We start from the raw sequence: 15,450 nt of genomic DNA on the forward strand, positions 1-15,450 counted from the left end.
TCTAGATACTAGAGGCATCATGAGAAAACAAATGCATTTATCATTTATGCCCCTTCTCCCACCAAAATAGTAATCACAATCACACCTTTGCTTTTCAGGACTATGAAAAGTAAGGATATCAGGTATTGAAAAATGATGAAACACTAGGTGAGTAATGAAAAATATTCCCATTTCAGCACAAATCTACAAAGTATTTAAGAGAAGCAAATACAGTTTACCCAGAAATGGGGTAGCACAGAAAGAAAATACATGCTACTCTGCAATGGTTTCCCTCATTTGTCATAATCAGTAGAAACCTTGGGCTCTCCTAGCAGAGATTTGCAACAGAACAAAACATAGATACATAAGGCTATATCGTATGATGCTAAATGAAAGGACCTCTAGGATATAGAAACAAAAGCCATACAATGAGTGATTGTTGTCCTTAATGTACTATGTTATCTCTCATCTCTTTTGCTGTCCCTTGGTTATTTCATACTGTTACAGTATCTCCCTTTGTTATCTTATATATTAGATATATTTTTATTTGGTTATTTGAAATTGGATAGGGAAGGGGGGAAAACAAGATGATGGGTAGGGGTTGGGGGGAGGGAAATGGGGACCAAGACATGAGAAAGGGTATCAATGTATGTGAATTCATGCACCTTCTATCTGGCAAATATAATGTAACCCTTCTATTAATTACAATAAAAATATATTTGAAACATGAAGAAAAAGAATATAAAAAAAAGAAAATACATGCTACCCAAAGAAATCCAGTGACAATTTAGTGACCATTACAACAGAATTTCTTAGGCAAAGTGAGAGATAAACTCTTCAAGTACATACGTAGAATCAGTGTCCTTTTCTTTCTTCCGTATTCCAAAGGCCTTCCTTGTACGTTTTTTCAATCCTGCAGGAAAATAGCAGAGCGTCAGAGAATTGTATAAGCAGTGGAAGTGAGCATATTTTGAAAGTTGCAGCACAGCCATTAAACTGGTACATTTGAAAAGCAGCACACGTTTCTTTGATCACATGTCCATGTGTATACATTTATGCACAAGAATATGATTCATCATTAAAATTTCCATCCGATATTTATCAAGGACTTGGAACTGTAAATTCTTAGCATAAGAAACATAAGGATGTATGGATCTAGAGAAGATTTGAAGCTTTTCTTAGACTACTATTAATCATCAATCAGGTTGGACTATGCCAAGAAACTGAATCATAGCTTTAGAATAGCTCTTTCTAGGGTAGATATATCTGAAGATTAGGATAATAGCAAGACACAGATAATGAGAACCCCCTTCCAAGAGAGCCATCCTGGCCTGACACATCTATGTGTCCTATCTTCCCATGTCCATCTTCAGCTCTATGGTTGGACTGGATTATTAACCATCCTCTGAACATATCCCATTACTGACATTTCACTGTCCCTTCCTTGCAATGCCTTTGCCTCTTGGTGAAATGCACTGCTTATTTTTTCAGTATTTAAAATTTCAATTTATCCTTTAAACCCCAGGTCCCATGCTATATACTTTGTGAGGATTTGTCAATCCTACTGGAGTAAGAATGACAATTTCAGACTCCCTCCCTCAACCTATTTCTCTGGCATGTATTATAATATGTCACTTGTACCACTCATTATTTACTACTGTACTTCCTCCAACAGATGATGAGCGTTTCTAGGGCAAATGCCAAGACTTCCATATTTTGATTTCCCTTATATTTCCTACTGCATCAGATAGTATGTACACATATAAAACATCTACCCAAAAGCATTACTCATGTGGCAGTGGGGGGCAAGGGGTGCCCTTTCTTCACCTGAAAAATCAAGCCCAGCTTGGGTCTGCCATGCTTCTCCTGTGAAGGTTCTGTTTGTACTTCCCATCACATTCCCATTCCATTGGTGCAGGTTGGTTATGTTGACGAGTGCTACTCATGTAGACTAAATGCCTACATATTTAGAGCTTTGAATTTGTTGCAGGCAGATTTTGTTGCAGAAATGTTTCCCTGAGAAAATCAGAGCTAGCAAAATCACTAATGTTTCAGGATTTGTTTGGCATTGCCAGGTGGAACAAAGGGAAAAACACTGCCACAATCAATGATTCCATGAAACTTTCCAAAACGTGTGAGTCAGTCTGAAGTGCACAGATTAGCTGAGTCATTCATTATCTGCCTCTTAGGATGCTGCTCAGATATAATCTCTGAAATGACTCTGCGAAGTCTCACTTTTTCATTTTAATAGTCATTCCATTTAAGACATTTAGGTCTTCAAAATGTCAATGTTTGTTTTTTCTTCCCTCCCAAAAAATCTCCTCCTACATAAAGTTATTTTCTATTACTTTTCAAATGGTAAGTTTACAGAAAAACTTACGTTTGAAGCTGTCTATAATATTTAGGAACAGTTTATTCTCCTTTATTTTTATTTTGTTTGTTAGAAACTTCCTTCCTTCTCATATCCAGTTATCTTATTCCCTTGTGAGACAAATAATAGTTATATAACTATCATTTCTTTCCTACAGTTTTACTTGGGTTTCAAGTATCCTAACTGGCTTCTTCATGCTTCACATTTAGATTTGGATTTACAATGAATGCTTTCTTCATGAATCAGTGCTGGTGATATTAGGACCACAAAATACATATTATTATTATTTTATATTTTAATGCTTTATTTCCTGCAACTCAACTTCTAATAATATACCCTATAAAACAGAAATAAATACATAGCCCAGTATTTCTTGAAGTAAATTAGTAACAGAATACTCAATAATACATTTTTATGGATACTGTCCTGTTTTTAACTACCGTATTGGGTACAGACAGTATGAACTAGGTCATAAACGCTATGAGTTTTGGGTTTTTGACAAAAAGTGCACTAAATTGGGAGTTAGGAGACAGAGTCTATTCTCAGCATTACTTCTCAACTTTTAATTCATGTTACATTTTTTGTGTGCATATTTCAATCAGTCTACAATAAATCAACCAATAATAGGAGACAAAGAATTTTCATACCCTCATAAAATGCTGTTCCAATATGTAGCTTTAGTTTCTCTGAAAATCATGTTGCCCAGACATGGAATATATTTATACATGAAATTAAATAGGAATATACTGAAGATGTAAAAGGAACAAAATTGTTGAATAAGTAAAATCATTCACGAAATCCCCCTTCCATGAAAAGTGGAAAGATTTGAGAAGCTTAGGAAAGGACATTAAAATATGAGGGATTAATGTCAATAAATCTATAAAATGTAAGATATTCAGATCTTAACAGATTTGAAAGATCCCAGAAGAAGCAATCCATACCAAATATGTGAAATGCAAAAGGAATTGGGCATTGTAGCTCACATCTGTAATTGTGGCCACTCAGGAAGTTAAGATTTGAAGATTAAGGTTCAAAGCCAGCCTGGACAGAAAAATCCAAGACTCTTATCTACAGTTAATTCTCAAACAAAACAAAACAAAAGTGGAAGTGATAGAGTGCTAGCCTTGAGCAAGAAAGCCCAAAGTCAGTGACCAGGCCTTATGCTCAATCCTTAGAATACACACACACACACACACACACACACACACACACACACACACAGAGTGTAAGGGGAAAGGTAAAGTATGTCTTCTGAGAGATAAGTATGTCTTCTGAGAGATCATTAAAAATATCTGAAAAAATCTCCTCAGAAGAAAGAAATGATAATCAAGAATATGATTAGAGTAACTTAAGAGGCAGATCCAATAATCTGATAAGCTTAAAATATGTTCTATCTAATGATTTTCCATTTTGGACTCTCTGAACTCCATGAAGATTTTTGAAGTAACTTTCTACATGCAATAGAACTGTGTTAGATAGGAGGTATAAGTTTGGGACAATTGTTCTTTAGCAAAACTATTTTGTTGCTTACTGGTTTCTTTAAAAATTTTGTGTGTGTGTATGTTCCAATGTGGGGCTTGAACTCAGGCCTTGTACTCATTTTGGCTTTTCATTCAAAGCTGGCCCTCTACAACTTGAGTCATACCTTTACTTTCAGTTTTGTGTTGGTTACTGGAAGATAAGATTCTCACAGATTTGCCTTTTTGGACTGGCTTTGAATTGTGATCCTCAGATCCTCAGATCTCTGCTTTCTGAGTGGCTAGTCGTAGTAAACACCAGCACCTGGCTAGTTTTCTTTAAAAACATTAAGGTTCTACATAGATGCAATGCAAAGATATCAAGCTGTACCCAATCATATTTACAAAATAGTTATTTATTTCTAAATAAATACAAAAGAATTTACATTATTTGGTAAACGAATTTCTCCTAATAATGAAATATTTCTTTTTGAACAAGCATAGTTTATTTATACTATAGAATAATTTTCAGTCATTAAAAAATAAATGTGGGGCTGGGAATGTGGCTTAGTAGTAGAGTGCTTGCTTAGCATGCATGAAGCCCTGGGATCAATTCCTCAGTACTACATAAACAGAAAAAGCCAGAAGTGGTGCTGTGACTCAAGTGGTAAAGTGCTAGTCTTGAGCAAAAGAAGCTCAGGGACAGTACCCAGGCCCTGATTTCAAGTTCCAGTACTGGCAAAAAAAAATGTTTACATGTACCAAATTGAACACTTACTACAACATAAATAGCATTAAAAGTGAAAAAAGCCTGGGGCCAGAAGTTTGGCATAGTGCTAAGAGTGCTTGTCTAGCATGCACGAAGGCCCAGGTTTGATTCCTTGGTACCACATTCAAAGCAAAAAGCTGGGAGTGGTGCTGTAGCTTACGGGGTAGAGTTCTAGCCTTGAGAAAGCCCAAGGACAGTGCTCAGGCCCTGAGTTCCATCCCCACCACTGGCCAAACAAACCCCCAAAACAAAAAACAAGCCCTACTGCAGATGAATGGATACAGAAAATGTGGTATATATACACAATGGAATTCTACATAGCCAACAGACAAGATAAAATAATGGCATTCACAGGGAAGTGGATGAATATAGAGCGAATCATGTTGAGTGAGATAAGTCAAGACCTAAGGAACAAAAGGCGCATGGTATCCTTACTATGTGGCTATTAAATCCAAAGAGTAAAAGAGAGAGGACTCAATAACTGCATACCCAAAGCTATGGACATGGTAATGGAAATATAAACATAACTGTATAGACATAAAAACCTATGACTCTATAGACATAATGTTTTACTTCATAAATTAATATGTTTCTATGACATACAAACCCTTAGCCTAATTGTGATTAAGTTCTAAATACTAAGTCCCAGTGATTCTAAATAGAGATTCCCTCCTTGAACACTTGTTTGTTAAACTTGTCATTTAAAATACAATGTAAAAGTCAACGTTAATAAATTCTTTAATAAAAAAAAACAAAAACAAAAAAACAAAGTGAAAAAAGCCAAACTTAGAAAGTTACATACTGTGTAATTTCATTTGCATTCCGGTACATTCATAGATATATAAAGCAGGTTAGATATTGGAAGGGACTGGGTGGAGGAGAAATGAGAAGTGACAGTGTAATAAATACAGGGCTTCTTCTTTTTTTTTTTTTTGCCAGTCTTGGGCTTGGGCTCAGGGCCTGAGCACTGTCCTTGGACTTTCTCAAGGCTAGAGCTCTACCACTTGAGCCTCAGCACCACTTCCGGCTTTTTTCTATGTATGTGGTACCAACGAATCAAACCCGGGTATTCGTGCATGCTAGGCAAGCACTCTACCACTAGTCCATAATTCCGGCCCAGGGCTTCCTTTTTTTAACTTGTATAAAATTCTAGATGTAGAGAATGATGATGGTGTGTGACACTGATAATATACTAAATGTCATTAAGTGTTAAGCTCTAAAATGGCCACAATGGAAAGTTTTATGTTAAGTGATTTATATCTCAACTAAAAAGAAATAGAATAGTTCAAGCCACATTATTCTATGATGAGGGGGAAAAAGATGAGCTTTAAAAAGAAAAAAATAATGCTGGTTGCTGGTTTGTAATCCTGGCTACACAGGAGGCTGAGATCTGAGAATCACGGTTCAAAGCCAGACCAGGCTGGAAAGTTCATTAGACTCATATCTCTAATGATTCACCACAAAGCTGGACAGTGATACTCACCGGACACCATGTTGGAAAAGAATTATACAACTTGGGAGAGACAGAAGTCAGAATGGGAAAAATTGGGAGAAAATAAGGAAGGTGTGACATTGTTTAAAAAGAAATGTACTCATTACCTCACTTATGGAACTGTAACCCCTCCATACCTTTACAATCAAATTTAATAATAAAAAAACTTGGAAGTGAAGGTATATAAGTGGTAGAAGACCAGCACTGTGGTGAAAAAGCCTATCAAGAGGGCAAGACCCTGAGTTTATACTCCAGTACTAGCAGTGGTTTGGGGAGCTAAGCTTTTCAAACTTCTTATTAGCATATATTTATTGTACCAGGTATTTCCATGCATACAATGTACTTTGATCAAATTCACCGCCTTTTTTATTCTTTTCCCTTTATGTTTTCCAGGTTTTAATGTGTTTTATTTATTATTATTATTATTATTATTATTATTATTATTATTATTGCTCCTGGGGCTTGAATTCAGGGTTTGAGCCCTGAGACTGCACCTATTTTTGCTGAAGGCAAGCACTCTACCACTTGAGTCATAGCACCACTTCCAGCTTTTTGGGGGGTGGTTAATTAGAGATAAGAGACTCATAGATTTTTCCAGGCTGACTTTGAACTGTGTTCCTCAGCTTCTTGAGTAGCTAGGATTACAGGTGTGAGCTATTATTCCTGTTCATTATTTCATTTTTTGCCAGTCCTGGGCTTGAGTTCAGGGTCTGAGCACTGTCCTTGGACTTTCTCAAGGATAGAGCTCTAGCCCTTGAGCCTCAGCACCACTTCTGGCTTTTTTCTATGTATGTGGTACTTAGGAATCGAACCCTGGTCTTCATGCATGCTTGGCAAGCACTCTACCACTAGACCAAATTCTCGGCCTCATTATTCCATTTTTATGAAGTATATAAGTATTTGAATCCCTACTGAAACCTCCATCATTTTTGCCTTTGACCTTCCCAACTCCATTGATTGCTCCCCACGAAACCTAAGAAAAAAGCTTTTTGAATTTGAAACAAATTCTTCCCCCTGAAGGTTGTACAAACAAATTATAAAATCTCCCAAACAGAGTAAATACCTCAGAATGTCTTGGATTTAGGAATGCATAAACCTGCAAGGAAAGAAGAAATAACACAGTAGAAAAGAACAAAGGTCATCTTCCACAATTTTCTTTTCTCCTGAGAACCACTGTACAGTGATTCATAAACTTGGAATCTACCCACCTTTTTTTTTCTACTGGAAAACAGAACTTAGAATGAAGTTCTGTCAAACAAACATTTGAACTTTGCTATGTATAATAAATTTTGAGAAAAATCAACATCAGATACTCCAAGGAACCAAGAGAGGTTTTATTTGGTTTATTTTGTGTTTCCTTTTATTTTTATTATTACTTTTATATCACACCTGGACTACTTTTCTTTTTCACTAAGAAAGCTAGTACTGTAGATAGACAGGTTGAGGTAACTCTTCTGGAGCTGAGTGCCAAACAGATGTGCACCTGATAGCATCCTGCAGGCAAATGTTCACCTCCACCTGCATAGCGCCCCTCTAGGGGTGCCACCTAGAGGGGTGCACGGAGGGTCCGCCAATCACACCCTTCTCTCTCCTTGTCTTACACTCCTACCATTCCATTTATAGCTGGTAAGAAAATGATGATGAGGTGCCACGTGTAGAAGAGTAACTGCCTCATCCTCTTGGCAGCCATCTGGGTATCACTGACCTATCTGAAAGAGACTAGGAGTGGAACAGGTGTGGAGCAGATGCAACTTAGCAAAGAAGCAAGAAAAAAGCGCTATGTTTTACTATTGGAGGTGGGTGGAGGTAGGTGGTGAGCATGTGTAAGCAGACTGTGTCTGACTATTGGGAGAAAGAGAACTCTTTGGAGTGCATTGCTTTTTGTTGACTGCATCTGCTTTGAAGTCTTGATTACACATTGCCTTTTCTGATCATTCTGTATTGTGATGTTAGCCGCCCCCTTCTCCCCCAAGTTGACGTTTAGATGGTTGAAGCCAGGTGTTCATGGGCCATGCTTGCAATTACAGCTAGTTGGGAGGTGTAGAGTAGGAGGATTGCCGTTTCACGACAGTTTGGAAAGAAGTTCATGAGACCCCATGCCAATCGACAGTTGGGCACAGAAGTATGGACTGGTTGCTTCAACTACTCAGAAGGCCAGTGATTAGGCCAGGCACTGGTGGTACATGCCTATATTCCTAGCTACTCAGGAGGCTGAGATCATAGTTCAAAGCCAATCCAGGCAAGAAGACCTGTGAGACTCTTATCTCCAGTGAACCAGAAAACCAGAAATAGCGCCGAGGCTCAGAGTGGTAGAGCACTAGCGTTGAGCAAAAGAGCTCAAGGACAACACCCAGGCGCTAAGTTCAGGCCTCACAGCTAACAAAAACACAAGTAAAAGGCTGGGATTGGGAGGCTTATGGATTAGGCTAGAGCAAGCAGAAAAAAATGATCATAAAAGTCAGGGAGAGGCTTACACTTGGAACCCTAGCTACTCAGAAGGCTGAAACTGACACCTGGAAGATAGGGGTTTGAAGTCAACCCCACAGAAAAGTCTGTAAGATTCCATCTCTAATGAACAAATGGACATATCTAGACTCAAATTCAAGTGGTAGAGTAATCAATCATGAGCAAGAAAGCCAAGTGGGAGTATGAGGCTCTATCTTAGCAGAAGCTAAGCTTCTACCTTAGCAGAAGAAACTGAGCCTGGTGGTGTATGTCTGTCATTTAAACTATGGCAAGAAGTATAAAAGGAGGATTTCAATCCAGTAAAAAGTGCTGAAGACATGGCTCAAATGGGAAAATGCAGATCTTGAGGCCAAACCCCATTAATACACACCCACACCTCCCAACAATTATTTGAAAGTAACCCCTTGCGGGGATCTTATTCGTGGAGTGCATTTGTTTCCTATCCTTCTCATACTCTACTGTTGGTATAGAGATTGACAAGGGATGACTAGAAACAAAGCTATTTTCAACATATCTCAGAGCTCTGGAGAAGAGGAAGAGTTATAAGAGGAGCCAGGTTTGCAATGACAGCTGCTTAAGGTCCATATGAAAAGCATAGTTATAGCAGAAGGCAATCCATCTCTTATGCATCCTCTTATGCATGTGCCTCACAAAGATGTGAATACCCCAAATACAAGAAGCAAAAAGACAGCAGAGAAGGTAGCAGAAGGCACGATCATCTTTGGAATTCAAAGATGTGGCTTCAGATCCCAACAGGACTAGTTGAGGGCTTCATCTAGGACAGTTTTATGCTACCTTCCATGTACGATTCAACCTCCCCACTGAATATGAGCTTTGGAGGGACAGCCTAGGTTTTTCTCTCTGTAAGCAGTTGGAGCCAGAGGAAGGCAGCTCCTGTTTACCAAGTACTTTGTATGTGCTAGGCACTGTGCCAAACACTTTACACAGACGGATCCTATCAACAGTCCCAGAAGGTATTACTAATCCTGTATTTTCTGGATTATGAAACATTCTCAATGTGAGTTAGTTCGCTCCAAAGTCACTAAACAAACAAGTACAAAGACCATGATTTTAAGCCAAAACCTTGCCATAACTTCCCACAGAACAGTCACAATGATAATTATTACAGAACCACTGCAAGGCATCATACACTGAGGATATCAACACAACAGAAGAGAAGCCACTCAGTATTTGAAAACTAATGACTTTTCCTACCGCTTGCAATCTGCATTCCACTGATGCTCAGTTTTTTTTTTTATAACACTTATTTGTAGAATATTACGGAAGAAGAAAGAATCCCAAATTATTCGGCATGGAGTGATCTGAATGCAGAGACTGGTGTGGAGAGATTCAGGGCTGAGTGTGCTGTGACCTCATTGCATTTTTAGATGGAAAGGGTTCACAATGGCACAATGAAAAATTCAGTTCAGCCCAAACACATCATAAAAACGAAAAGATGTAAATTACTCAGTCTTTTATAATATTCCAGGACATTTGTCAGGATCTTCATGATTCTGGTCCAATGCAGTATAGAGTGAGTGCTTATGTTCATCTAATATTGATTGTACACCAATCAGTGAGAAGCAGCTGGTGGCAGCCACATGGGCAGTAACTGGCAGAATCCATTCAGATTCTTCTCTGCTACATTCTAGAGTTCAGACGCTTCATGGCTTGGAATGTCTTCTATCTGGTCATTGTAACTTCTTTTGTCTTCTTATTAAAAAAAATCAAAACTAAAAGTGTGTGTGTGTGTGTGTGTGTGTGTGCGTGTGCGTGTGTGTGTGTGTGTGCCAGTATTGAGGCTTGAACTCAGAGCCTGGAGGAGACTGTCCTTGAACTTTCTTTCTTTCTTTCTTTCTTTCTTTCTTTCTTTCTTTCTCTCTCTCTCTCTCTCTCTCTCTCTCTCTCTCTCTCTCTCTCTCTCTCTCTATTTCTTTCTTTCTTTCTTTCTTTCTTTCTTCCTCTTTCTTTCTTGCTCAAGGCTAGTGCTGTACCACTTGAGCCACAACTCTATTTGTGGCTTTTTGGTAATTTATGATGATATGAGTTTCATGAATTTTTCCACCTGGGCTTGTTTTTCAGAGCCTCCTGAGTAGCTGGATTATATAGGCATGAGCCACCAGCACTTGGCCAAAAAATGTGATTTTTTTATACATGGAAAAATGTCTGCTTTTAAGGTTAACTGGGCTGCATCTTCCTTCCTTCCCTCCCTATACCCTTCTTTTTCCTTCCTTCCTTCCTTCCTTCCTTCCTTCCTTCCTTCCTTCCTTCCTTCCTTCCTTCCTTCCTTTCTTCCTTCCTTCCTCTTTCCACCTTCCTCATTCCTCTTTATCTTTCTTCTTCATTTGTTCATTTGTTATTGGGTTGATACTTGGATTTAAACTCAGGGCCTGGTGCTCTTGCTTGGCCTTTTTGCTCAAGACTACTTCCCTACCACCTGACCTTCCAGCTTTTTGCTAATTAGAGGTAAGAGTATAGTAGACTTTTCTGCCCTGGTTGACTTCAAATCTAAATTTTCTGTTCTTAGTCTCCTGAGTAGCTAGGATTACAGATGCAAGCTACTGGCACTGAAGAGCTATCCATTTCTGAAAGACCAACATTGTATTTTGCATGTTGCAATCTGTATGCTCTGTGAGCATAAGGAGACCTAACCAATGTTTACTAAATAGATTATTTCTGTAATAAATGTAAACTTTCAACTGGAGTCTTCATTAGCTGAGAGGGTTAGTCAAAGGTGAATCACATATAATGGAATTACTCATTTTCTGCATGAACCCAGGCCAAAACATTCGGTCTCAGTAATAAAAAACAGGCAAATTTAATTGCACTAGGCACAGTGCCGCGTATTGACAGCAACTCCAGGCTGGCAGGGTCTGTTCATTATAGCAGTCACTGTATTCCTGTCAGGAATAATGAAGATACGTTGCATATCAGCTTTTCCTCTAGGTTTAAATACAAGTTCTCTAATCCAACTCAGATTCCCTGTTGTGAGATTTTACAAAGATGTCAAAACTGGTTGAGATACAGGACAGTTAGTCCCATGGTTTTTGTACTTATGATTTTTAAGGATTAGATTACTGCCTAGGATATTTGAGGCATTTGCTCAAAGTGAATGAGAAGAAAAGGGCAAAATGGAGCTCACTGTCTAACAGTACCTCATTCATGGCAGTCACTTAATTAAAGGTTTATTGGCTGAATGGTTGTATAGTTTAAGAATGAATTGTTCAGAGTTGGTGATGCTGTGCTCTTTGACCTGAATATTTTGATGACTTTAAAGAAATGCAGACGACCTTTTAAATTATGTGTCACAAAGCTGCTCTGTTTACTGGAGATAAGAGTCTCAGGTTCTTTTGTGCCTGGGCTGACTTTGAACCTCGATCTTCAGATCTCAGCCTCCTGAGTGGCTAGGATTTCAGGTGTGACCCACCATGCCTATCTCCTGTTGGGAAAATCTTTAAGCATGGAAGGGACTGTGGTAGGCCTTAATTGCTGTTCTTGGATTGGATATTTGAGTGTGGGTAGTTTCTGGTTCATTATTCGGGGTTGGTAGTTGGGGCACGCCCTTGTGACTCCTGAGTGTGTAGGGAAAATCTTAATGACACATTAAGACAGTGGACTGCAAAAAAAAATCTGATATGGATATTCATGTTAAAATACTGTGATGAAGATCTGGAAAACAAATAATAACTTCTAGGGGCTTAAATAGCCCTTTCCCAAAAGAAATATTTGACCTTTTGATGACATAGAAGAACACAGTAAAGAAGATTAGTCAGAACACATTTGATATACAAGGGCTTGATGATTGTGCTAATATTACATTAATGATGTGGTTGAGTGTTTAGAAATTGAAGCAGAATATAAGTACAGTAGCAAGAGCTATAGGAAGACTAGTTACCTGGAAAGAAAGCATGAGCTTTGAGTTTCCAGATTTGGATTAAATTCTGTTTCAGTACCTTCTAGAGAAAGCTGTTTCACCTCTTTGACTTTCATTTTCTTCAGCTTTTCATCAAAAAGGCTGTTGTAAGTTTTAAATGAATATAAGACAACTGCATTTCCTCAGAAATATATAGAACCTTGTTTCATGCAGATTTCTTTCACATAGAGTAATAGTTTTAAAACTTGTCAAAGTGAGCTATTTTTAAGAGCAACTATATGCCTAATTCCAGCACTTGAGTAGTAGCTCTCTACTTCTATTGCTTGGAGAGTAAAAATACAACATCAAAACTTGAAAATTACCAAAATTTCAAATTCTGAAACTTTCCTTTGTTACAATATTCCTAATGAAACAGAAGTCAGTCGCAAGAAATGCAATTGATTAACTGTTAGCATAAAAGAGAATTGGTGATTAAAAGACTCACAGCAACGAACAGGTATTTCTGGAGCAGCAGGAAAATACAATGTCAATGAAGCCTTCTCTACAGGCAAATCTATTACAATCTTTCATTAACTTGCTGGTCTTCCCAGTGTGATCTGAAACAAGCCAGTGTCCAGCTACTTGAGTTAGAGGTATATATAGCACATGCAATCTGGACTGTCCTATTCACACACAGTAGGAGCCATACAGGAAATGCTTAGAGAATAACATTTCAGACAGAGAAGAAATTAACAGGACTGGTTCCATTAGAACTGCAATCTGTAAAATGGCTTCCTTCTTAGTCTTTCTGTTTCTTCATTCACTGTCTCTACATTCCTGGATTCTTGTTGCTCCTTTCCACCCCTCCCTGCCAACAGGACAATAACATGTAGATAGCACTCACATTACTGATCCTGCTTAACTACAATCTGATGATCAGGCTTAAATAGAAAAATTTAATTTTCATTATAATTTGCCAGACCTTATCTTCAAAAAATCCATTTCCAATAAAAAGTAAATCTACATGAAAGTGCATAATACTAGAAATACTTTTTGAATGTCTTTCCTTTTCAATATTGTGTCCAGAGAGGAAAAAAAGATATTTCGGTAAAGCCTATATCAGTGGGTAATATTCCTATTACTGAATGCTTTGAGATAAATTCCTCAGATGATAACTATAAGTGAATGAATTCTAACCTACTCCAGGTAGAAATAGAAAGATAGACAGGCAAAGGGTTTAGATGACACTGCCTCATTCTACATGTCTCAGGCTGTTAGCCAAACTGCCAAACTTATTCAGTGAAGATCTATGAAATTCATCACTAAAAATAAACAGGGATGATTAAAAAAAAAAGGCCAGCAGTGGCCTTTGTGGTAGAGTGCTTGCCTAGCATGCATGATGCCCTGGATTTGATTCCTCAGTACCATATATAGAGACAAAGCCCGAAATGGTGCTGTGGCTGAAGTGGTAGAGTACTAGCCTTGAGAAAGCCCATAGACAATACCCAGGTGCTGAAGTCAAGCCCCAGGGCTGGAAAAAAAATAAAAAAGAATGGAGATGGTGTAAGAAATTAGAACCATATAGACATGGAGTTATTTTTTAAGGATATTGGCTATCAGGCAAACATACACAAAAATACCTAGCCTAATTCCAACAGTTAGGCCATTTTTTTCTTTCCTGTTATATGAAAAGGGGAAAAATTATGTTCCCCATAAACCATCGAAGGTTGCTCCTTTTTTTCTCCTAGGTCCTTCTGTTGGGTAATATTAACTCTGAGATTCTATTCAATGTTTTCTAATTTTTGTTTTTGTTTTTGTTTTTGCCAGTCCTGGTGCTTGGACTCAGGGCTGAACACTGTCCTTGGGCTTTTTCCTCAAGGATAGCACTCTACCACTAGAGCCACAGCACCACTTCCAACTCTTTTTCTATGTATGTGGTACCGAGGAATTGAACCCAGGTTTTTGTGCATGCTAGGCAAGCACTTTACCACTAGGCCAAACTCCTAGCCTGTTTTCTAATTTTTAACAGCCTTTCAAGAGAACAGCATCAGCATGCATAAGGGAACTGTGTAGTTTATAGCTCTACTCACCACCCTCCTCCCAAGCCAGGTCCTGTGCCAGGTTTCTCTCTCCATGTAAAATCCATAAATTGGATCTTATCTCATCGGTTGGCAATAAAAACCAGATTAGTCCTGCATGCATCAAACTTAGTAACATAAATGGTTCATCACATCAATATTTTCTAGAAATTGAGATTGAGTATAAAACAGACTCAAGGATAAATTCTTAAAATTGTGAGAATTAAAAACATCACACATCCATACTATGGTGTACTGAGCTGAAGATTTTTCTTCTAAAGAAGATGGCTAAAAGACTTAAAGAGAGTCTTCTCTGAAGAAGAAACAAAAATGGCCTATGGACACATGAAGAAATGCTCAACATCTCAGTCCATAAAAGAAATGCAAATCAAAACAACTCTAAGATTCCACCTCACTCCAGTTGGAATGGCCATGATCAAGAAATCTAATAACAGATGCTGGAAGGAATGTGGCCAGGAGGGATCACTACTACACTGTTGGTGGAAGTGCAAACTCATTCAACCACTATGGAAAGCAGTATGGCATTTCTTAAAAGACTAAACATAGGCTGGGAGTTTGGCCTAGTGGTAGAGTGCTTGCCTAGCATGCACGAAGACCCAGGTTCGATTCCTCGGTACCACATGCATAGTAAAAAGCCAGAAGTGGTGCTGAGGCTCAACTGGTAGAGTTCTAGCCTTGAGAAAGTCCAAAGACAGTGTTCAGGCCCTGAGCTCAAGCCCAGGGCTGGCAAAAAAAAAAAAAAGAAGAGACTAAACATAGAGCTCCCCTATGACCCAGCAATTCCACTCCTTGGCATTTATCCAATTGTCTAGAAACAAGGACATATTAAATCCACTAGCACAACAATGTTCATTGCAGCACTATTTACCAAAGTAAAGATATGGAACCAACCCAGATGCCCCTCAGTTGATGATTGGATCAACAAAATGTTGTATTTATACTCAATGAAATTCTCTGCTGCTGG

At 38.3% G+C, this 15,450-nt stretch overlaps 1 protein-coding gene across 13 annotated transcripts in view; it reads right to left on the minus strand.

Annotated features, from left to right (window-relative positions):
* The window catches only part of Sgip1 (SH3GL interacting endocytic adaptor 1), a 170,048-nt gene that overhangs the window by 89,084 nt on the left and 65,514 nt on the right, over positions 1–15,450 (minus strand). For all 13 annotated transcript variants that reach the window (XM_090334668.1, XM_090334657.1, XM_090334664.1 and 10 more), the window contains one exon: positions 829–892. In XM_090334668.1, the coding sequence (XP_090190794.1) occupies positions 829–892 (64 nt within the window). The remainder of the gene's footprint in view (positions 1–828; positions 893–15,450) is intronic.

Source organism: Megascapheus bottae, chromosome 6 (assembly GCF_031878675.1).
Source record: "Megascapheus bottae isolate mThoBot1 chromosome 6, mThoBot2.hap1, whole genome shotgun sequence".
Taxonomy (NCBI): Eukaryota; Metazoa; Chordata; class Mammalia; order Rodentia; family Geomyidae; genus Megascapheus; species Megascapheus bottae.